At 29.6% G+C, this 25,641-nt stretch overlaps 1 protein-coding gene and 1 pseudogene across 3 annotated transcripts in view; both read left to right on the plus strand.

Annotated features, from left to right (window-relative positions):
* The window catches only part of LOC107452153 (rho guanine nucleotide exchange factor 17), a 264,039-nt gene that overhangs the window by 197,054 nt on the left and 41,344 nt on the right, over nt 1-25,641 (plus strand). For all 3 annotated transcript variants that reach the window (XM_071187520.1, XM_071187521.1, XM_071187522.1), the window contains 2 exons: nt 26-137; nt 212-298. In XM_071187520.1, coding sequence (XP_071043621.1) covers nt 26-137; nt 212-298 — 199 coding nt within the window. The remainder of the gene's footprint in view (nt 1-25; nt 138-211; nt 299-25,641) is intronic.
* On the plus strand, nt 7,532-23,652 carry LOC107452154 (uncharacterized; annotated as a pseudogene).

The raw sequence follows: 25,641 nt of genomic DNA on the forward strand, positions 1-25,641 counted from the left end.
TATATTCATGAATTGTGTTTTTTAGTTTCTGAAAAGAAATCAGACGAAAAAGCAGATTCCTTTTCAAGAGAGGAAGATAATAATCAAGAAGATGATAATAATCAACCAACAATGTGGCTGGGCACTCAAGATGGATGGTAAACATTATATTCAATGTTGAAATGTATGTACTAAATACAAATTGCTTCTAAAATAAATAATTTCTATTTAGTATCCTTGTATACAACTCCTATGATAATATTAGAACAAAGAAACATAAATATAAGTTTCAGTTAGCTTCTGCTATACAGTGTATCATGTAAGTATTAATATTTTATTATAATGATTCAATAAATTTTTTATTTATTTATATATTAATGTCATATTGTTTTTTTATCAATAAAGAGTTTGCTTTGAGAAATTGCTAGTAATATTGACATTATGCAAAGAACGAACCTAAGCAGTTAGATAACACTTTGTAGATGATAATATTTTTCATAATTCAATATCAATTCATGTATGGAAATCATTACTTTTTTATTATAAAAGCAAAAACACCTTTGGCTCTGAGGCATCAAAAATGCATGAGATTGGAGAAAATAAATACACAAAATAGTAATTAGTTTTCTATCAATAATAATAAATACAACATTAAAAAATTAAATAACACATGACAATATCAAATGTAAAAGAAATGTAGTTCATTAACTCTCTAATCTACCAATATTGACTAAAGGTATTTTTCTTTCATAACAGCATATTTTAGCAAATAATCTCTATCCATTTAAAAATTCTGGTTGCACAAATAACTGTTATATAAAAAGAGTTACTAACTGTTATGATTGATCTGTAATTATTACGATTTTGTAGTCAAAATTTAAGTTTTTCTGTTAAGTAATTAAAAATATGATTTTTGAGAATTTTTATAATAATTCGTTTAAAATAAGTTTGTTTCTCCTGAACTACCATAAGTAGGAAAATTTTGCTGCATTCAGCTAATCTAATAAATTTTTTGACTCCTTAAACAAATCTTTAAAAAAAATTAAGAATTGAAATCAATTTGGTAGAAGCAAAAAATAATAAAAAGCAATTAAATCTCATCTATTGAGAAATGTAGCGCATGGTGCGTAGCGCTTTTAAAAAGTGCTTATTTTCGATTTTTAAAAGCCCTTAAAGGTGCTTTTTTATTGGGTGTTTTTGAAAAGTTCTTTATTTTTCCTTCACGGAAATGACATTTTTTCTTTACCATGTCGATTTTCGCTACGTGTTGTGAGCTGGGTTCGGTGAGATTATTGCGCTCTCATGTGCAACTCTGCTGCAGTTTGAAAGATGTTCTCAATTTCGGGCTTCATTTTACACCCTCTAATATTAGACTGAAAATTCTCTTGATCATTTTATAATGACTAATATAATCAAGAAAATAGTTCTTTGTCGGAAACTAGTTCTTTTATCATGATCATGTAAAGTCTTTGAAAATTATTTTGCATTTTGTTAATGTATATAGTGCTGAGAAATATTTTTTGAGTGCTTAGAAAGTACTTAAAAAGTGCTTATTTTTTGTTGAGAAATTTGACTACGCACCCTGTAGCAGTGTACATTAGTTTAGTTTAGAAATTTTCCTATTAGATTGCTGATATTCTGTGCTGTAGTGTGAATGAATAAGTCTGCCATTGAACTACCAAATACTAAGCATCGACTTGTATTTAAATGTTTAACTGTTAAATTATCTGAAGGTTTCAACCCTTAGAACATGGAACTTGTAGAAAAAAATTTGTTTTGTTTATGATTGCCTTCCTTTTTTGTTTATCATCTTTCTCTCTTCCAACATGCTATTTTAATATTCTTTAAGGTCAAGGCTAAAAGAGGCTGACAGTAGGTGTCTCAAAAGAGTTGTTGTTTTCCAAAATAACAATGTAAGGTACATGTCCACTTGGTAAACATCTTTTCATGTAACCCCCCCCCCCAAAAAAAAAACATTTTTTTATGCAGTTTATGTATAAACCTTTTAACCCTAAAACGAAGTCTCTGACAATCTGCGTTATTCTATGCACATTACCCTAATCCCAAATCTTGAGAAACAACCTTCTATATTACAACCTCAAATCCAGGTTGTTTTAGAGTTTCCAAGTGTGAAAAAATTGTTGTATAAAATTTGTCTTACAATGAAAATCATCTTAGATCTTGATAATTGTAAAGTTTTTTTTACAACGTTTGTATGCTCAGCTAAAATCCACCTTGTCATGAGATTTTTGTTGACAATGTAATTTGATCCTATCGATAATAAAAAATATCTTGTACTCAGAAAGGGCATATTCTGTTCTCTATGACTTGGAAATTTCTATGGTCAGAGAAGTTCTGATGAGTGCAAAAATGTTAAAGCAGTTTTTTGTATCGTTGGGAAAGTTAACATCTAGTACTTCTTATTTGGTCAAAATAAAATCCAACTGATTACTTAACTCACAATTAATATGGATTATATAATGAATATATGAAATACAAAGATAACAAAATTATTTTTAAAAAATCGTTAATGAATGCAGCAGTTCCAAACGTATTTTGTTAATGCATAACTATTCGATTTTCCGTCAATTTGCCGCATACAATTTGGAACAATCTGTCATGAACACAATATCTCAGAGCTAAAATTGACCGTGAGCACAACTTGTTGCTAGGATATTGCTTTCGTCAAGAACACAATTCAGCGGCGCAATTTTTTGTGGTTTCGATGAAGTACATGTTTGTCCAGTAAGAAGTTAGTCCACAAAAAATACAAATTTGTACTTATTTACACTTCTGACATTGTAAGCAAATGCCATGACTGAACAGGTAAAGCATTTTTTCTTACGTTGAATCAAAGAAGACTATATAAGAGTTAATAGAATAAATAGTTAGTATATGTAAGGGCAATTCTAAATAAAATATTGCATTGAAAAATATACCTTGCATGTTCAGATAGCTCTTACATAGCAATGTAAAAAGTGTACCTGATTACATGTCAAAAGAAGTATTTTTATACCCAAAAGATATTTTAATTTTGAATTATTTGTTTTATTGACTTGTATATAGTCTCATTCGTTTCAATGTGACGAAATACATAAGAGACAATGCTTCACTTGTTTAGATAGCAATGTCCGTTGTATAATTTGTTTCTTTTACTAAATAAATAAAACCCTTGTATCTTCTAAATTATTTGTCAGATAGTCTCAAGATTGGTTTCATTCAATTTAGTGTAAAAAAATACATTAGAAACAATGCCTCAAGTAAAATGTAAAACATAAAATTAATGCTAATAAGCTCAAGTGCTTTCCTAGTTGCACTATTTGGATCACATTTTGGCGATTACTCCTTACAATTTGGTTCCAGAGAGAAAGTACAGTTAAAATCTGTTATAATAGACCTATTTTCAATTTCTTTTGTAATGGATAACTATTTTGATTTAAAATATTTATTTAGAATGGACTGTTTTTTTTTCTTTTTCTACAGATTGTAAACTTAAATATGTATAATCATTTTTTATCTAAATAACAAGTTAAAATTTTGAAATCAACTTTCGCTTTTCTGTACTGTTTCTAGAAATGTCTTCCATTTAAGTCTTTTTCGTATCATATTGCTCATTTAAAAAGCAGAAGATTAGTAATTCTAGTAAAGACTCGTTATAAACATACAATTTTTGTACCCTTATTGTTAGGATTTTGACTTTGACTAGGAAATTTGTTGCAATAGCAAATTTATCCTAATATTCTGTACTCGTTATATCAAGCTTTTACTATATGTTTTGTTGTGATTTAGTAATTTATCTATGGCCTGTAGTGTTTTATTTGCTCAATTTAAAGTTTGCTTCTTTAATTGATGCGACACCACAACAAATGAAGTATTATAATCATTAATAAATTATGCAAAACAGATGTATTGAATTAAATGAGCCAATTCGTTAATACTTAAAATGAAATAATATGAGTATAATAACCATTCGTAAATAATACAAAACATATTCAACATAAATAAATTAGGGAAATAATCTTCAAGTAAATTAGTTCCTCTTCAGATATACTCCTTTCTCTGAAAAATAAAGGGAAATATTTGAGTATGAACTTATGTACATTGAATGTTCGTTCATAAATACGGTCGTTCAATTAATATACCTTCATAAATACAATTGTATATTGTATGCACATACGTGAATACATTTGTACATTATATGTAGTTAGGCACATATGCATGCATACACACGTATGTATTTATATACATACTTATACAACATACTGATTTTGTTATGACTTCCTAAAGTTGCCATCCTTAGGATTCTGTGACTTCCAGAGAAAGTCCTATATATACCACTGGAGGTCCTACGGATGTTTTCTGAGTTTAGAATGTCCCACCTGAACACCTTACACCGTCATATATAGAGCGATTTTCGGATACCTTAAAAATGTCTTAGTATGACATTAGGACAAAAATGACTTGTTTCAGAAGGATTTTGGAATGTGTATGATAGTAAAAGGAGGGTCTATCATATCGGAAATATTATATTTTAACATCAATAAAATTTTAATATTAATGCTAACTTAAATAGGATTTAATAATAAATGTTCTTTTCTTATTTAATTTAATAAACTGAAGGTTAGAAATCATTGAAAAATACTTTTTAAGTGAAAAAAAAATCTTCAAACTTGTAATTGCAGGACATCATTTCACCTTGATTTGTGTCTCTAATTTTGCTAGGAAAATTTATTTAAATGCCGTTGATTGTGTGACTAATTTTCTTAAGAAAATTAGTAATGCAAAAGAAATGTAGAGAGTAAACTTATTTTACTTTTACTACACATGCCAATGGTAACAAAAACTTACAGTTACAAGAAAAAATAAAATTTATATTAAATCTTAATCGAAATACAGTGTAATGTTCGATATCCAGACGTCCCTTTTCCGGAACGGTTGATTTCCTGGACACTTTTTAACAATCAATTCAAAATAAACAAACATCTCTTCATCTTCCCCTGTCTTTGACAAACAAAAAGAGGTCTTTTGACACGTTTTTTTCCTTTTTTAGCTTCTAGTGCCTTATGCATTGAGCCCATAAATCACCAGAAAGATGAAGAGAAGATCTACCAAGACTGTCCAGTGACCGTTAGTGACGCTCCTCCTCTGGAATGCAGGAAAGGAGGGAGATTTGTTCTCAAAAGAACACAACTGAGTCCCCTCCCCTTCTTTCTTATGCAGCTGGCTAGTAAAAGAGGCATTTCCTGGAACCTTTTTATTAGAGTGTTAGGGAAAGAAGAAATGCTGTGAAAAAGGGGTAAACGCATCAAACGTTAACATGGAGGGGAGTCACTTTCAGTCACACAAGAAAAAATAAAGAGATCCCTATCAGCATGCTGCGCTTTTATGCTTGATTGATAGCCAATGATCAGAGAAAAAATAAGAATTTGTCATTTCCCTATCCTCAACTTGAATGACAAATAAGGAGGAAATGAATTTTTCTCCTCCACCTACCCACCTTAATGAATGACGGGAATTTCCCCTTCTTGCTTGAATCGTTCTAGTGCAAAATGGCGGAGAGAGCAATTAATATTTTCATAACTGTCAATTTTTTTTAGTTTTCTATATTTTAAACAATAATCATTTTTTTCTAATATTTAGTTTTTAAATGATTAGATATAATTCTAATACTAAGACACTACTGCCTAAAAAATTATGTTTATTTATTTTTTGCTTCTTAGATTCAGTTCGTTTATTAGACCGTTTTAAGCTTTGTTTACCTTGGAGTTTATTATACGGAAAAATCTAATATCCGGACTTCTGGAAGTCCCACGAATTCCAGATACGTGACTATCTACTGTATTTATAAACTGATAAAATTTTACTCTTTTATATGGAATGGAATCCTTTTACTATCATTAAAAATTCTATCTGAATATACCTTTCAAACACCAGGCAAAAATAAAAGGTATTGATAAGTCTCAAACCTAGAAAGAGCTTGTCTAATTAAATTCCATTGATTTTATTAAATTTTCCATGATTTTTTTCAACTCTTTGTAGTTTTAAGATAATGTTACAAAATGTTCTCATCATTTAGTGCAGTAGAACTCTAGTACAAGTATTTTAGCAATTGATAGGTGCAAGGTGCTGTATTTTAAAAGTATCATTTGAAACCGTAGGTAATAAGACTCACATAAAAAAAATAATACATATTTGAAATATGTTAAACAGACTAGGTCATGGCCTAGGGCCCCCAATTATTAGGGGCCTCCTTAAAATGGATTTTTTGAAAATAAATTTAAAAAAATTAAGAAAAACTATGATTTTTGTAAAGTGTTAATAAATTTTAAATTTTTTCAAAATGTTATGATTATTTTTTAGTTCTAATTTAACAAATAAAAGTAAAATTTAATTTATTATTATTTATTTTTATTTTAAATATGCTTTCTTAAATGAAAAGATGCATAAATACTTTTATATTTGAATAAATAAAAAATATACAAGAAAAAATTTAATCTAAGGGCCCCAAAAATTTGAATGGCCTAGGGCCCCGCGTACGCTTAATCCGGCCTTGTGCATAACTTATGTGGCTGATGAGAGGGTCAAATTAGGGTAAAATGTATTTCCACAGGCTATGGAGAGGTCGTGAGGAACTAATGTCATTAATCAGGGAATCATTATTTATATCAATGAAACAAGATTCCAGGCCATCAAGATGAGCTAATGTGACTGGGGTGGAAATATTTTTGTCATGGAAAAATTACATTTATCCCCAAGATTCCAACACTGTGTAGAAATTTATGTTCCATGTTCTTGATAACAAACATCTTATATCTATCTATCAATAAGGGTGTCTTGGAGTGAGATTCTACTTTCCTCGTTCCCTATGTTAACCTATGGAGAATTATATGATCCTTAGACTACTCTTTATTTAGTCACTAATTATTATTTTGGAATTTTTTTGCTTCATTGTATGCTTTGAAATATCTACTATTAAGCTTCCTTACAAAATTTTTAGTTGAAAGATTTTAAGTATTTTTAAAACAAACATGTTCTTTAAAAGCCTCAAATTTAGGAGATAAGCTTTAATTGCAAGTTTATTTTTAGCATTTTTGGAAACATTTTAAGATAGATTAAAAGCTTAAGAAATTCTCTTTAACTTAAGATTAATATTTTAATTCTAGGTTTTATACATATTACATAAATCGTAAATTAGTTTCAATGATTCTAATCAACAGACTCCAAATTTCCTTCCCCTTCTGAAACCCTTTTCAACAGGATTACCCACAGTGAAAATTTCTCCCAACAGGATTACTCACAGTGAGGTTGAAGCCAGCTTTCACTGTGATTTCACCTTTTTCTTGCGTGAATCCGCGTGTATTTCTGTTTGTCTTTCATGTTTAGATTTTGCCAAGGAAAGTTTGTTATAGATTATCTGAGATTGCTAATATAGGAAAATGTAAAATTAGAAAAAGGTTGCATTTGTCCAGTAAGCGAACGAAAAAGAGAGGAACCAATCTTATGGAATGGAGAGAAAAAAGGTAACTATTTTATTTTATTTATAATTTATGCAAGAGATTTTTTGAAATACTTCCAGTTTAGTTTTATGTACCTCTTATTAAAGTTGTATAAATATCATGCTATTTTTCATATTTAAATTAGTTTCGTCAAAAAATAGCAATAATTTAATTTAAATAAAATGTATGCTTAGAGCATGTCTTATACCTTCACAAACAGTTTGTTTATTTAAACTTATTATATCATAGTTAATTGTGATTATTTTCCAATGTTAAAACCATAATTATAAAGATAAAAGAAATGCTCTAATAAATATAATAAATATCTAATTTTAGAAAAATATTTTATTTTAAAGTTAATGACTTAATCATGCAAATTTCATGTGGAAGGCAGTCTGTACTCATATTTTTTATTGCTTTAACTATCACTAATTTAAAACTATACAATAAATGTCACACATGTAATATATATTTGTAACTTTTTTTTGCATTATTTAAATAAGGGCTGCTGAATTGATTATAGATATTCGACTCCGACTCCTGACTTTATGAACACGAGTCTAACTTGCTGTACAGTAATTTCCGGTAAATAGGATGCGGCCTATACGCGTTTAAAAGTTGGGCTGTCACGATGCGCGGCCTGTACGCCGATGCGGCCTATATGTAGAATTTTTTTATCCCATCCCACAAGTGAGAATTTTTTTATCATGGTGAATTTATTCAAAGTCAGATGTTTAGCGAAAATTTTCCAAAATAATGAACCTAATTCGTAGTGTTTACTCTGGTAACGTTTTTCTTTCTTATTTTTTTAAATTAATTTGCCGAATTTCGGATCGCTTTCGGAAATTCCAATTTGGCGCCCATATATTACGATAATTAAATTATACTGTTAATTTCCGAAAATTAATTAATTACGATAAATTTAGTTCAGTTTTGATCGTAGATTATGATGGGGTGAATTTAAAAATGTCCCATCTTAAGAAATTTCATTAATTAAAACAATTATCTATATTTTAGAAATAACAATATGTATTTTTTGTAAGCTAACAACTAATAATGATTAAAAAACATGCTAACAACTAAATATGATTTAAAAATAAAAACTAGCTATCAAATAATAAAAAAAAAAAGCAATTAATATCTAATAAAAAACAAAAGAGATTGATTTACGTCGAATAAAAAGAAGCCTCAAAAGGGATAGAATTCATTTTGTATCCCACTTGGTAGTTTCAATTTCAAAAGGGTGTGGCTAATTTATGGTCAAACTGGAGGGGGAAAAAATGGGGACAAATGAGTAGAGCATTTCCACAGCTGTCAAGATTGATTTATCAGTTTCTTCCAACTTGCATTTCTTTATTTTGTTCATTGGAAATGCAGATGTTTTTACTTTTCCCTTTATTTTAAACTGCTTTTAGAAACAGATGTTTCCTTTGACTCAGATTTGTTTTCATGTTTTTTTTTTATTTTTATTTTAAAGATAAAATAAAGTTACTTCATCAGAATAAAATTCAAATAAAAAGAGAATTATACTGATTTTTTTTTCTCTTGTTAATAAAAATTTCTTCTAAGAAAAAAAAAAGAAAAAAGGATCAGATTAAGTGCTGAATATCCAGCCAGTGAGGAATCAGATTTCGATGGTTTTGAATAGATATATGCTCAAAAATATTTGAAAAGTATAAATAAATAAATGCTGACTTATTTTGTGATTAGTTTATTTTTTATCGCATACACATCCTTAACTTAGGATCATTCTCAATTCTTTCTTTTCATGATAAGTATACATAAAAATGAGGATGATAATGTAATGAGTATACATAAAAAAATATTTATCAATAACTTTTTTCTAAGTATAGAGTTTATGTTTTAAAGATTATTATTTTTTATGTGTATTTTCACACATGTGATATTTGATAAAAATCGATGATCGATCGAAAAAACGAAAGTGCGGCCTTTACGACGGTGCGGCTTATAAGATGAAAATTGAAATTTTTAACGATGTTTTTTGCGGGTGCGGCCTATTTACCGGAAATTACTGTAAAAAAAATTTTTAGGCTAGCAAAATTGTATGATTTAAGCAGGGTTGGCCTTTTGCCGGCAGAAACTGGTTTTTGCCACGCCAGTGACAGAACTGGTTGTAACCGGTAAAAACTGGCAGGAACTAAAAAAACATCTATAGTTCTTGTAATTGCTTAATGACATTTTGTTTAAGTAAACTGAAAAATGTAACTCCATGTAACTGTAACAAACTTTTTAATTCATTGTTTGTAAATATATATTATTTTGTTTATATTAAATATAAAGAGTGCAGTATATCAAATATTTATATAAAATAAGGAATAAAGTAATGTAATAATAAGTATAAATACTAGATTTTAGTTTATTATATTAAACTATGAAATTCAGTAATTATTATTATTTAACTCTTAACCTAACTGAATGGATGGTGTTTTCAGTAGAAATGTAAACAATAACAATCTCGAGCTGTATGCCTGCTTTAGTTCCGGTTAGAAAGTTTGCAGCTGCTTACTACATGTTATTCTGTGAGGCGATATTTTCAAACGGATAATTTTGTTTTCAATAAAGGAAATAAATCAAATAATTTCTGAGCTCAAATCTGTCGTATTTCATAAGATATTAATGTTATTATGTAATTCTGGTGAGTTTGAAGTGAGAATTTGTTCTAGTTATTTAGCGATATATTGTTAAAAAAGGTGACATGGTTGCTAGACTTTGAATAACTCGCTTTTTTGGCCGTCTTGATTTGACCCCTTTCCATTTGTTTATTACTGTTTGTTCGTGTTGCAAGCTGTGCACCATCTTACGTTAGTGTTTTTTCTAGTCAAGTTTTGACAACTACCCCAGCTGCTGCATGGTGGTTCAGTTTTAAAAAATATGCAACAGATGAAAGTCTCACAAATCTTGCTTGTTCCTTGATGGCAATGCCTGCTAGTTCTGCTGGACTTGAGAGAATCTTCTCAAATTTCTCGTTCGTGCATAGCAAATTGAGAAATTGTTTAGGTTTAGAAACTGCATCAAAACTTGTCTTTTGTTATAGATTACTGCAGAGTGCAAACAATGTAATATTTGATTTTGAATGTTGATAATTTTGTAAATAAATTGTACTTTGTTTAACATTTAATTGTTTTTTCTATGAATTATTCATTGTATGTCAATCTTAGTACTTATTTTTATGTCATTTTCTGAATTTCTGTCATGCCAGTTTTAACCGGTTTCTACCAGTGATTTTAACCCTCTCGACAGAAACTTGCCAACCTTAGATTTAAGTAATCATCCAATATTAAATTTTTAGGCCAGGAAAAATGTATGATTTAAGTAATCATCCAATATAAAATTTTTATGCTAGGAAAGTATTAATATTATTTCTAAGTAAATGTTGACATAAAATTTTGCATTTCTATTTTTTTATTTACGATTTTAATTAAAGGTATTTTGTGCAAAATAATATCATTGTCTTCAACTCCGAGATCTGAAAAAGTATCTGCGACTCCTACTCCACAGTCCTTGTTTTAATACATTAAATTTAATATCTCTATAATGACATTTAAGTATTAAAATTTCTTTAAAAATTGTATTTTTGAATTTTTTTTACTATCATTATTTCTTAATGAATATTTTTCCTAATTGCAGGAAGGAGGTGGAAGACACTTCCTTCATCGAATCTCCAGTAGAAAATTATTCGGATTTTGAGCTTAGTGGATGGAGAATCGTGGGTATTAGCTTTTTTGTGCTGCAAATGCAACTTCTCAATGCCCACACACCACCAAGTTGCAACCTCCCGCACATGAAAGTTGTTTCTGAGGCAAGAAAAAGGTTAAAAAGTTATTTCAAATTGAAATGTGCTGTGTGCAATTTAGAAAAGTCAATTTGGAGTGAGGATTCAGACGCCACATCAGTCAGTATTAATACAGCTGCTGTAATTGACACAATAGGAATCGGTTTTTCTATCCTCGAGGAATTCATAAGTTTTTTTAAATATTCCTCCTATGTCTTCTAAAACTTATGATAAAGAACATAGTAAGGTAGCAAAGGCATGGGACAAATACGCTCAAGTGGAGATGAAGAGAGCCGTTGAAGAGGAAAAACAATTAGGTCTTGAAAAAGGTGATGTGGATGCAGAAGGAGTACCTTTACTAACCGTCATTGCAGATGGAACTTGGGACGAAAGATCCTGAAGAACAAATTATTCTTCACTTTCTTACGCAGTAAGTCTGCAATAATTTTTTATTTCATAAATTGTATAAAAATATAATAGATAAGAGATATTTTTGTTTCTACAATACTTAAGTAATCTATCAATATACACTATTTTTTATTTATTTAGTATCAATTTGATTGGCAGCATGGCATTTTAAAATGTTTATTAAAAAATTCTTTAATCGTATCATAATTGTTACTTGTTTATATGTTTGGATTATTCAAACTTATTCTTAAAAAATTAACCAGAGATAATTTTTAGTTATTTTAATTTCTTTAATTAAGTACATGAGGAGACATTTGCTCCTTTTGAAATATGTTGTTATAAGTTTTTTTATCCATTTTTGCAACTCTGAGCAAAAAAATTTTTTAGTCCTACTCAAAATTAATACAAATAAAATTATTTTTATACATCCGAACTAAGATATTTCAGACATATTTACAAAAATATTTTTGTGACAAACATAATTATCTCTTATCACTATTTTTTGTTTAATAACAAGATTTTTGATATATATATATGTAAACATACAAACATATGTATGTATGCTTAGCGAACAAAGAGCACGGGGCAAGCTCATATGATCAGAAAGTCGCTTCCTCAATCGTGGCTGCCGGGAGAAAAGTGCTGAACCAAGCAGACTCCTCAATTCTGCTTTTAACATGTAAAGTCTATGGCGGGCTTGTAATACTTTGAATCAATTTTTCTTGTTTAAGAATCGGAGTGATCAATTAAAAAAAATACTAATAATTTTTTCAATCTTTCCTATCCACGAAAATGTAGGTCAATTTTTTTAAAATCTTTATTACTTTTTGTAATACTGCCTTTGAAACTCAAGTCACTTTCTACCTTTGAGTAAGCGAGGAAGGCAACTTCCACCCCCAAGTTCATTCTCCAAGAAAAGATAGCAGTGTAATCTTCTCCATAGGTGGTCTTGCTCCCGCCCTCCCAAATACTTTAACTCTGTTCAACTCTTTTTGAAAATCTTTTTCTCTCTCTGTCCTTTTGAAGAACTGATATGGGGAGAGTTTTAAAAACCGATAGCTTACTTTTTATTTATAAGTTTGTAATTTATTATGGAAATTATATTCGCTGATAATTCGTTCATTCTATATACATTTTATGTACTTAGTAGTAATAATTTTCTTGCTTTTATTCATTTTGAGAGAGAATTTTATTTTTTAAATACATTATTCCCCTTTTCTAAACTTTTTGCCTTGTTTTTTAAAGATATTTCAGAATTAAAAAAGATCTTCTGAATAAAGTGAGAGAAGTTAAAATCAAGACAATGACGTAAAGATCTTCCAATATACTATAATATATAAATATATTAATGACAACACTGCAGTTTTCCTTTTTTCTTTAAAAAAAAGTATATCGTGCACTCATTTGTAGGTTTAAAAAAACATTTACATTCAAAAAATTTAAAAGGTTGCAATTTTTCCATTCCATAAATAGTTTTAATTACAACAATAGCTGGGATAGTTTGTTTTTCCACGGTAAGGGAAAAAAATAGCTAGTACACAAGACCAGACATCATCCAAACATGAACAAATTTTTATTTAAATCAGGAAATGAAGAAGAATATGAAAGTATACGCATGTATTGTAAAATTCTTTAAAAAAAAGGAAGTAAAAGAACATTAGTGGACATAATTAATATTCACGAGAGAAAAATACAAATGGTATCAAAGTATAATGAATCGCTGCTTAGGAATGCAACACTGAAAATATTGAAATCAGTTTGCCAGATGAAATAGAAAGAATGAGAAATGTGATTATTATAATCACCACGAAATTTCATCACCAGGGTCATTCTCACTGAAAAGGTATAAATAGACTAAAAAATTTTCTAAAATTAAAGTAATTGAAAAAGTGATAAAAATCACATAAATGCCTTTATTCATTTTTGTTATATGTCCTTATAATAATGGTCAAGTTTTCTATTTTATTTTTTACAAGATTTAAAATATTTTAAATTCTGTCCACGGAGGAGAGGTAATAGTCAACGGAGGAGACATTTTATGTTATAAAATATAAAATGTCAATGAAGATTAATTCATTAATTATTGGGTACTACTGATATGAGTTTAACATTAATAAGTAAATAATAAAATATTTCATTATTAGAGATAGAGCTACTTCCGATTAAGCATGCTGCTATGAAAGGAAACATTCATTTTTTACCTAAGTGTACAATTTTTTAAGTAACTCTTACTGAATATTAATAAATTAAAATGTAAAGACTATTGAAATAAAAATTCAGACTCCACATGAAAGTTGAGTGTTGAGGGTTCTCTTTTATGAACATTTTATGCAAGTTAAACATACTGTCATCCAAATGACGTTTTTGTTTTTTCTCCTTTCTTCTTGCTATTGTTTCTTTTTTCCCTGGGCACTCTATCAATTTCTAAAAATTTAAGTACATTTAATCACGATTTTTCTGTTAAATCTTTTTCTGATACAGATTTTAAAGTTTCTTGCTCTTTTTTTTTCTTACTTTCTTCAAACAATATAGGGTTTTCATTTAATTTCTGTCTTCTCTTTTGCAACATTTGATTGCTTTCTTTTTTTACATCTTGGTTTTGCCATTTTTTTCCTAAAATTTGAAGAGAAAAAAATGTTAAACATCACAGAAATTATTTAGAAAAATTGTCAATATTTACTTCTCCGATAAGAAAAAGTTAAACTTACTTGATTTTCTTTAAAAATACAAACAAATTAACACATTTGTTCCATTTTAAAAAATATCATATAAAAGAAAATAGTTTTTTAATTATTAAAATTGTATTATGGTTATCTAACACATTGTCTCTTCTCCTCCGTGGAATTCGTGGAATTGTCATGTCCACGGAGGAGACAAAAACTAGTTCTTGAATTTTACTGATTTTTAATTTTAAAGTTACAAAAATGGGGCAGTTCTTTTTATTAAATATGCTATTTTTGCAATCTAAAATTCATCTATCAAAAATAAAACAATTTTCTCTTACCTTCTTTATGATGTCCATGGAGTATACGGTGAGAACTTTGCCAAACCCCAGTTGAACACAACTATTCAAAATTGACACCAAAGAGAACAAAAACAACTGATAGTTAACAATAGAAAATGGAATGGTTACCTTTCCCCGAAGCTGTCTTATAGGGATTTCGCATATGCTGCCCTTTATTGCATATTTACCGAACTATGTTAAATGTCCATGGAGGGAGATTTCATTTTTGATGGACAAAGTTTACTAGTCATTTATTTTATAAAAATAAATTTTTTAAAAAAAATATTAAATAAAAAGTTACTATAAACATTTAACTAAGTAAAACTACAAAAATCATTAAAATAACATTTAGATTGTTTAACAGCCATTAAAAATTATTTTGTGTCACAGACGTAGGGACGTCCACGGAAGGGATTTTGAAGTTATGTTTATTAAAAAATAAGAATGAAATATTAAATACATTTAGCAGAAATGCATATGATTTGTTAGTTAGAACTTCACGAAAAATGATGAAGAAAAATATTAAGAAATCTGCTGCATTTCCTAATATTTATTACTAAGGGACTTAAAAAATCACCTTTTTGTGAGAATGACCCACCATAAATTAAAAATAAAATTAAGTTGTAATTCTTAGAGTTAAGCTTCTCTTTGTTACTTCAGATAGTCAAACTGGTTTTGATATTTTCAAACCTGATTCCTTAGTTGATTCACTAGATTTTGAAACTATTAGTCTTTTTTTATTACTTTAACATTAATCTGTAATTCCTAATTAATACACTTTTTAAAACTTTTTTTCGCAATATTCTAAAAATATATATTAAGAGTTGTAGTTATGCAATATCTTATGTACCTATTTAATAACGAGAAATTTTTTGAATTCATATTAAAAATGTGTAATGTAATTTTTATTCACAATTTTTCGCTAGAACAAAATATGTAATCAATGTGTTATTTTAATTTCTCTTCCCTGACCCTCCTGTGCCATTCTTGGAGAAGAGTGTTCTGAGTAGAAATTTCTGCACTACAAACTTTAATCATTGTAGTTATAGTTAATTAAAATATAAGAAAACTAACCCGCATTAGCATTACATAAAGAGGAAAAACACGAAAACCTCCCAGGGTTAGCCAGCATACCATCTATATGAATATATCTCCTAGATAACCATAATTTTCTGTATTTTTGTATTTGATAAAATTTTGTAAAGTAAACTTGTTTCAATCTGTTGTTATGTTGTAAGTTTTAATGAAAATCAATAAATGCATTTTCTTTCAAAAATTTCGGTATCATACTTTTTTATAAATTAATTTAGATTATTTTGATAAATATTTATATTAATAAGATAAATATTTATATTTATATTATATTAATTACAGTAAGCAGCTTCACAAATCTATATATTAAAATGTAACATAGAATTGTTTTATTTTGTTGTTTTTAATTGATCCATCGAAATGATCTATTAGAAAAATAAATTTAAACTGTCACTTCAGCTTATTAGTCGAAAATGTTATAATTTAGTATTACAACAGAAATGATGGTATTTTTTATGAACCCTCAAAACTGAAATGAAAGAGTTAACATCAATTTTGTTATAATTTTACTTCTACGTTCAGAAAATTATAAAGCTTATTAAAGATAGTTTTTAAGGAACTTCTTAGAAATAAGTTATACTTTTGTAAGTTATTTATTTGTCCTTTTATTTACGGCATTTACAAATAAAATGTGTTTATTACCCACTTTTACCATTATTTTTCGTTATTATTATTATGGTTATAATAATTTTAAGTTAAAGGCTTAAAATTAAAAATGAAGTTCCTTTATTATATGAAGTAATCACAAGATATTACTTGATAAAAATTATTTGATAAAATATAAGTACCGTTTAACAATTGATACCCTCTTTTACCATTATTTTTCGTTATTATTATTATGGTTATAATAATTTTAAGTTAAAGGCTTAAAACTAAAAATGAAGTTCCTTTATTATATGAAGTAATCGCAAGATATTACTTGATAAAAATTATTTGATAAAATATAAGTACCGTTTAACAACCAAAAGCTGATAAATGAAATATATTCGCTTTTTAATAAATAAGTTATATTTTCCTTTATTCCTTTAAAATAAACTTCATATAAAACTGTGCTCTCAAAATATGCAGTTTAATAAATGTATACTAAATAACTGCTTTAGATCAATAAGGATTTTTTTTGCATTATTGTTAAATAATATCTTTGTGATAAGTTTTTAAAGTTACTACAATTAAGTAGAAATTATGAATATGAGTTTGTGGGTGAAGTTTTTTATGTATCCGAGCTAAGTTATTAGAATAAGTTAAGTGATATAATTGGAAACTGGATCTGTCTTAATATGACTTAAAATTTTGTGATCTTTAAATTGAATAATTTTTAATTTTGATGTTTCAATTTGTGACAAATGACAAATATCCCCGGTGTTTATTTTTTAAGATCGAATCATAATTCCAGTTCGGTGTTATTTGTACAATAATAAATGTAGTTAGCAAGAGTAATAATTAAAATGAAGTGAGTTTCTAGTGAAGGTTAATTTAGTTAATTCAAATTGCAAAATTCAAATATTTAAGTCTAAATCAAATTTGCACAGTAAGCAACAATATTTGTGTAAACAATGTATTAAATGTCAACATAGTTTTTTAAAGTGGAAAAATTTAATTAGTTTCAAAACGATGTAACAATCGTTAAAAGAATTGAAAAAAATTAATTAAAATTAAAAAAAGGTTGTGAAAAATATTCATATTTGAATTGTAATTGAAAGAAAAAAATTAAATAAGTAATAAAAAAATAAAATCTTGATCTCAAGGTGAAAAAGTTTCATAACATAAAAAGTTTCACAAATTAGCAAATCAATCTTTAAAAAAACTAACAAACTTTATTTGATTTATAGAGAAAATATAAATTTATTTTTAATGTAGTTACTTTACATGAATTGCTTTCATATGACTAAATAGTAAAATTTTATAAATTTAAATACTGTGGTTATTATTAGTTCTCTAAATAATCAAATCAAAATAATAAACAATTCAAGATATAATTAGAAAAAGTGCATGTTAAATAAAATGATAAAACCATTTTGAAAATAAATAAAGTCGTTTTAGTGTTTAAAAAAAAATATTTTTTGAGTTTTTCTTAGAACGAGAAAAAGCATAATATAAGATGTAGAGTGAGTTTCTTCTGATATCTTTTGAAAGCTAGTTGACCCTCGCAGGTTGCAATCCCCCTTTTGTGACAGTGGTTAGTCGATTAGTTTCGGGTTACTTAACACCCCAGGAAGTACACAAACCCCTACCAAAAATGTAGGGGAGACAGTGGAACGGGTTTTGGAGGTGCTCTATATTTCGGCCCGAACTCTTACTGGTGGTTAGAAGGGAAATGAAAAGGCCTTCTCACATATCCTTTGGCCAAGTATGTATGTATAACGAGTTGAAGGCCACAATTTGTCTTTGGGATAAATAAAAACAATTATCTATCAATCAAATAAATTTAAAATCCCTTTCTTTAATTTATTATTTCTCATCATCATCATCATAGTTGGCCAGACGGCCCAATGTGAGCCAATGCCTTCCTCTGAAGATTTCTCCATGACGACTTCCGATTTACCTTAGATCTCCAATTCTTTTCCTTAATAGTGAGAAAATCAGACTCCCCTGAGTCAGCCCATCTCAACCGCGGCCTTCCCCGTTTTCTTGTTCCAGTGGGTCTAAAAAGCAATATCTTTTTTATTGTATTGTCATCACTCATTCGAGTCACGTGGGGCATTCAATTCATTCTATTTATTTTTATGTATTTAATAATATCATGTTGTTTATAAATCTTGTACAGTTCAAAGTTAAATCTCCTTCTCCAGTTATTGTTTTCATTTACACCTCCAAGTATACTCCGCAAAATCTTTCTCTCAAATGTTGCGATGCAATTTTCCTCCTCTTTTGTCACTGTCCAAGCTTCAGAAGCGTATGTCAAGACTGCCGGACAAGAGTTTTGTAGATTAAGAGCTTTGTTTTTCTAGAAAGAAACCTAGATTTAATAAATCCATAGACAGCCCTATTTGCCAGATAGAGTCGGTTTTTTATTTCAGCTGTTGTCAATCGTAATAATTGATCCTAAATAAGTAAAACTCCTTACTGTTTCAAATCTATAAGAATTTATTTCAAGATAGGGGTCTGGGAGTCTGTCTCTTGAGAATAACATATATTTTGTTTTCTCTACATTTATGACTAAGCCCATTTGCCTTGCAGTTACCGCAAGGGCAAGAAATGCTTCTTTCAGGGCAGGAAAGGAGCGAACAATTATATCGACATCATCAGCATATGCAAATAGTTGTACTGATCTATTAAAAATGTGACCACTGGTATTGATGTTTGAATCACAAATAACTCTCTCAAGTGCAATATTAAAAAAAAGACAAGAGAGAGAATCTCCCTGTCGAACACCTGTAAACGTGTCAAGATTTTCTGACAGAGACCCCAGAAACTTAATCCTACACTTTGTATCTTTCAATATAAATCTCGTCAATGTAATGAGTTTTGAAGGTATTTTAAAAGTATTCATTGCAAGCAGCCTTGAAATCAATAAAAAGATTATGTGTTTCAATGTTAAATTTCATTGATTTCTCTAAAAATCTGACGGAGACAAAATATCTGATCTTTAGTTGATTTTCCAGCACGGAATCCACATTGATATTTTCCTATTTGTGAGTCAATAAACGGTAACAGTCTCAGATATAAAATTCTAGATAGAATTTTACAGGTTATACAAAGAAGACTAATGCCACGATAATTGGCACAGTTCATAGGACCTCCTTTCTTGTGAATTGGGCACAAAATGCTGATATTCCAATCCGTTGGCATAATTTCAGAATGTCAAATGTCTCTAATAAGTTCAAATAAATTTATCAATAATGTAGGCTCACAATTTTTTAGTAGTTCTGCTGAAATAAGATCATGTCTCGAAGCCTTCGTATTCTTTAAGTTTTTAATTGCAGCCCTGATCTCCTCAATAGTTGGGGCCTCAACTTCTGTGTCATATATGAATTCAGGTGCAACTATTTCAACATCTTCATAATTTTCCTTAAGAAGTTCTTCAAAATGTTCATGCCATCGTTTTAAAATGTCTTGTTTATCAGTAATAATCTCACCAAATTTGTTTTTGCATAGACTAGAGGTCTGTTTAAAGTCCAATCGACTGTGGTTAATTTTCCGATAGAATGCTCTGCATTCATTAATGGATTTCAAATGTTCAACATCTTTAAACAATTCTTCATCAAAGGCCCTTTTTTTTGCCTAAAGAGTTTCTTCACCTCTTTTCTGCAACTATGGTACTCCTCTGCACTATTTCTAGTGTGTGCTTGTATCATATGTTTAAATGCAACATTCTTTTTATCATTAGCGATGGCACAATCAATATCATGCCAATCCTTAACCTGTTTCTTAGTTACTTTACCAATCACAGCGTTGGCAGCGTTACAGATACTGTCTTTTATACATTTCCATTTATTTTTCACAGTATTGTTACATTGTCACAGTATTGTTACATCACAGTATTGTTACAATTCTTTAATTTCAACTGTTCCTTTACGTTTTCACAATATTCAAGTCTTATCATTTCATTTTTAAGTTTATCACAGTCATATTCTCTCAAAGTCTCCCCCTTAAACTTTTTTGCATTTTAAAATCTTGATCTGACTTTGGCTTATTTATTCTGACTTACTGACTTGATCTGACTAATTATTTCTAACGAAGCAAAATAATGCATAATATTTGATAACTAACAGTTATTCTTAAGAAATAAACTTTTACTATGTTTGAAAATTTTTATTTGCCTCTTCACTTTTTCAAATTCATTACTCAACATTTATATTTGAAAGGACCTTAATATTTGAAAAACATGCTTATTTTTTAATTATGAAAAATATTACCGTTTTTTTTTTCGTTTTAAATTTAATTTAACAAGTTTAGGTCATGATAAACCAGCAGAATATATAAAATCATTTATAATTCCGACCATAAGTATACAGTATTCGATTTATATTTTATTAATATTTGTTTATAATTTATATTTCATTATTAAGAGTTCGAATTATATTTTTGTTCGCATAAACTTACATATTATCAATTAAAATGAATTATTAGCAGTTAACATTAGTAAGAAATAGGAACAAATATTTGAACATAAGATTTTTTTAAATAAAAAAAGAAAGCTAATATTCTGATTTTTCTTGTAGGCTGCCATAGTTGGTTATCAAACTAAAAAAGTGCTACACCTACAAGTTCGAAATAAATATTGTCTTACCTGCAAAGTTTCCCAAAGGAAAGAGGTTGAAGTGCCTGCCTCATCACAAATGTTATAAAAATTGGGAAGGCAGCTCTACTTTAATGGTAGCAGACATTATTGTTCAAGGTTTTCTTCAAAACATGCCATTATATGGTGTAATATATGTAGCCATGATTGGAGACGGTGACAGTAATGTGTAAAAAAAAGTTTTGGAAGCTAACCCATTCAGCACCTTCGACACTGAAAAAAATTGAGTGTCGGAACCACCTCTTAAAAAATTTCTGCAACAAATTGAGAGAGGTAGCAAGAAATACAAAAGTAGGACATGCTGCAGTTCGCAAATTCAGGGCTGATTGTGCTCCGGATTTCCGGAATTTTCGCTAACTGTGATCCGGAAGTTTCCCAAGGTCTAAGGTTCAGACATTTAAAAAAATCATTAATCACAGAAGTTTCCGGAAATCAAATTTTCAAAGGTGGAACTTAAAAACACAGTTTATTTTATTTGTTTGTAAGGGAGAGTCAGAGAGATACTTTATAAGCTTATATTCATGATTCCTATTCATTTTTTATCAGTAAATAGTTGTTATAATCATAAACTCAAGAAAGAAAGACATATTTGTAAATTTTAATTGCTTCTCCAGGTCATCAAAGGTATGTATAAATGGTATAGGTATGTGTAAAATTTTAAATATATTTTAAGTAAACTAAGAAATATTGAAAAAAGGAGAAAAAACCTTGTTTAAATTTTTTTCAATTTAAACTTTTTTTTCTTTTCTTTTTCAACTCCGAAATTTTCCGGAATTTTGACTTGGGCTCACAATCACCCCTGAAAATTGGTAGACAAAAGAATTCTAAGATTAAGAAATGCTATTGTAAAGGCTTCAGAGCATAAAAAAGATCAACTAAATGCACAAGCTGATCTTATAAAGGATATGAAAAACGCTCCATAACACGTTTTTGGAGACCATACATACTGTGCTTCATACTTTTGTAATGATAGAAATGATATAAATCAAAATCATATCTCAGAATTAGAAGAAAGTGGGATTTTGTTTAAAATCATGGAAATTATAGGGAATTTGACAAACCATGCCAGAAGCTTACTTTATAACTCTACTAATAATGCGGTGGAATCTTTTAACGCTGTCATAGCGAAACATGTCGGTAGAAAGAGTATTAACTTTTCTTTAAAGGGTCTTATGAAGTGAGATGCAATGCTTCTTTGTTGACTTTTAATACCAAAGAGAAATACAGCAAAATTTATAAGGAAATTACTACCAATAGTCCAGGTCAATTCTGTAAAAAAAAGAGAACAGCCTTCAGCAAAACGTAAAAGAGATACAGAAAATAAACCAAAAATATGTAGATGAAGGAAATTGTTTCCTGATGATGCTTATGGTCCAAATTCTCAGAAGCCATCTATCCCAAAAGAATTTTATGAAACAAAAAAAAGCTGAATTTCTAAAAGAGTTAGAAAAAAATTAGAAGAAAGATCTATATTAGAAAAGAAAACGAAATTGCATATTTAACGTATATTTTAAATATATCTTTATTTAATCGTATTCGAATCCAAACTAGACATAGAAACATAATAATTCAAAACAATATTCACGCACGTTGCAACAAGTCATATTAAACTCTAATACTTATGCTCGCCCTTAAAATATTTAGCTGCTTCCATTCAGCAATCCTATAAATGGTTGACCCCATCCAATGTGTCTTCAGAAATCTAAGAACTAGCGAGTCGGTGATTATCAAGGGTTCATTATCATCGTCATCTTCATAAAACATTGAGTCATCATTTTGTGATACGTCATCATCATTCACAATATGAAATAATTTCATTTGAGATGCATGAGCAGTTGTAGTATTAGCCCGTCTTGTGCGGCCTTGTCCAGATTTTCTAAAATCTGTGACTTGATATACGTTGGATGGCAAGACCTTCATTTCTCCAAGAGGGCCTCTATAGCGAGATTGCGTTTTTGTACGCAATCCAGTTTTCTCCGGAAGTCTCTTCACAACGACTGCATCTCCGATTTATGTGCATCTCCGATTTATGTACACCGCAATGTCTTTTTATCGAAAGATAATTTAATTTTTTCTTGTGATTTCAAAATAGTGTCTCGTGCTTCTTGGCGCAGCAATTCGGGAGACGTATACTCATCAGAGGTCGGAAGCATCTCCTTGGGAAAATTATCAAATTTATTAGATTTAAGTTCGTACAATAATTCAAAAAGAGCTTTTCCTGTCGATTTGCTTGGAGTCCAGTTAATGCAACGCTGAATTTCTGGAAGCAATTTGTCCCAATCTCTGTGAGTGTCGGATTGTGAGCTTGAGAGAAATCATAGGTATTAAAATGCGGTTTGTTTGCTTTACTTGCCCATTTGCTGCTGGTCTTTGACTACAAATTAAAGTATGTTTTATTCCATGCTTCATACAGTATTACTTAAAATTAGAAGACGTAAAACAAGTTCCACGATCCGTTATTATCCTGTTGGGGCTTCCAAAATCATTAATAAAATTTTCAAGACACCTTAATACGCATCTTGTTGAACAACTAGAACAGGGCCGAAGGCAAACAAATCTCGTTAAATTGTTTACGAAAACCAACAATTCTGTGTTACGATTTACAGTAATATTCAAGGGTCCTATAAAATCTAAATGAATTATATCAAATGGTCATTTGCCTGGTGGCATTGGATTCAGTTTATACTGAACTTTTCCTGCTGGTACTTTCGTAAAGACTCAACTAACACATTGCTGTATATGCTGCTTTATATACTCTCTCATTCGAAGAAAATACAATCAGATGTTGCTTGATAAGTGAGACTACTTTATCAACCTCAAAATGGTCAGAGAGTTCATTAAATCGAACAGCAAGATATTTTCTCATCGATTTCGGCATTACAAATAATTTTATATACTTCCCATTAATTATTTCTAGGCGATAAAGTATATCATTTATGAGTTGCTATTTGTTTTCAAAGTTCTTGGTTTTTGTCCGACGCTTACAATTTTTCAAACACTTGATGATATTTTGAAGTTCCTCATCTTGAGCTTGAATCAAAGCTACTTTATCTTCTTCTGTACTAATATACAATACAACTGATTCCATCTTTGTTTTCATCTTGTTTATTTATCGATTTCAGACAATTGCTCCACTTCTTCATTCATTATTGGAGCTTAACTAAGAGCATAAATATGAGCAATTTGAGAACCAGATTTGTGCTTGACTTCATAATTAAACTCATTTAGCTGCTCAATCTATCGAGCCATTTGTAGCTTCATATTACGTTGACTCTTTAAATAAATAATCGCACTGCAGTCTGTCACAAGAGTAAACGTAATGCCAAGAAGGAATGGTCGAAGACGGCTACGTGCCCACACTACAGCTAACAGTTCTAATTTGCTTGAGTGGTAATTTTCTTCATCGGGAGAAGTGCGCCTGTTTACACAATAAACTAAACGTAGTGCATTATTTGAATCCCATTGAAGTAACATTCCTCCTAATCCTGAAGAACTTGCGCCTGTATGAAGCTCAGTTTCATCACGAGGGTCGAATAATTTCAAAATTGGCTCTGACGTTAACATGGTCCGTAACTAATCAAACACCGTCTGATGCTCGGAATTCCATGTACATGCATGACCATTTTTAAGCAAACGAGTAAGTGGGGATGCGATGGTAGTGTATCTTTCTATAAAACGCGAAAAAAAACTAGTCAAATCTAAGAATCATCCAAATTCATGCTTTGATCGCAGAGCAGGGAATTTTGCAGCAACTTTTCTTGGACCTGGTTTAATTCCTCTGAACTAACAATAAATCCCAAATATTCAACATCAGGCATAGCAAATTCACATTTGGGCAGCTTCAGCGTTATTCCAGCATTACTTAATTTTTGAAGTACTGCTCTAAGTTTTAAAATTATATCCTTAAAATCCACAGATCCGAAAAAATTGTCAATAAAGCATGTAACGCCTTTACACAGTAGGTCACCAAGTGCCTTTGACATGCATCGTTGGAAAACAGCTGGACCATTAGACAATTCAAAAAATAAACGTGTGGGTTCAAAACGGCAATCAGGTGTAGTAAATGCTGCTTTTCAAGATGATTCATTATAAATAGGTATTTGATTGAAACCTTGACAAGCATCAAGTATGCAGAATAAGTTGAATCCTGATAGTTGATCCCAAAAGATCATCTGTACACGGTAAAGGGAACTTATCTTTCACGGTTTGAGAATTAAGTTGCCTATAATTGATAACTGTAGCGTATCTACCACTACAAAATTACAACTACAATTCACTAGTATATAAGACATGTTAACTCAACTCTATGTCGGGGTACCTTTTCATAGATGAAGGTTGACATTGTGTATAACTACTTTCCCCACATTGGTGACCTTCGAACGTGATGTGAACATGCCTACCTTGGCAAAAAAAACGCCCACTTTGATCTGGATACGCCTACATCGGCAGTAACGCCTTCTTCGTTGGATGGTCCACATTGAATAGTTGACTTGCTACTTGTGACTGCAACATTATCCACCTCCTCGCACTGTTGCTACTCAGTCTCGAGCACACAACGTCGGCCTGCATACACTCGACTGCTAAAGGCAACACAGGAGCGACTACGACCGTGAAGTTAATACACCTCTCA

Source organism: Parasteatoda tepidariorum, chromosome X1 (assembly GCF_043381705.1).
Source record: "Parasteatoda tepidariorum isolate YZ-2023 chromosome X1, CAS_Ptep_4.0, whole genome shotgun sequence".
NCBI classification, from domain to species: Eukaryota; Metazoa; Arthropoda; class Arachnida; order Araneae; family Theridiidae; genus Parasteatoda; species Parasteatoda tepidariorum.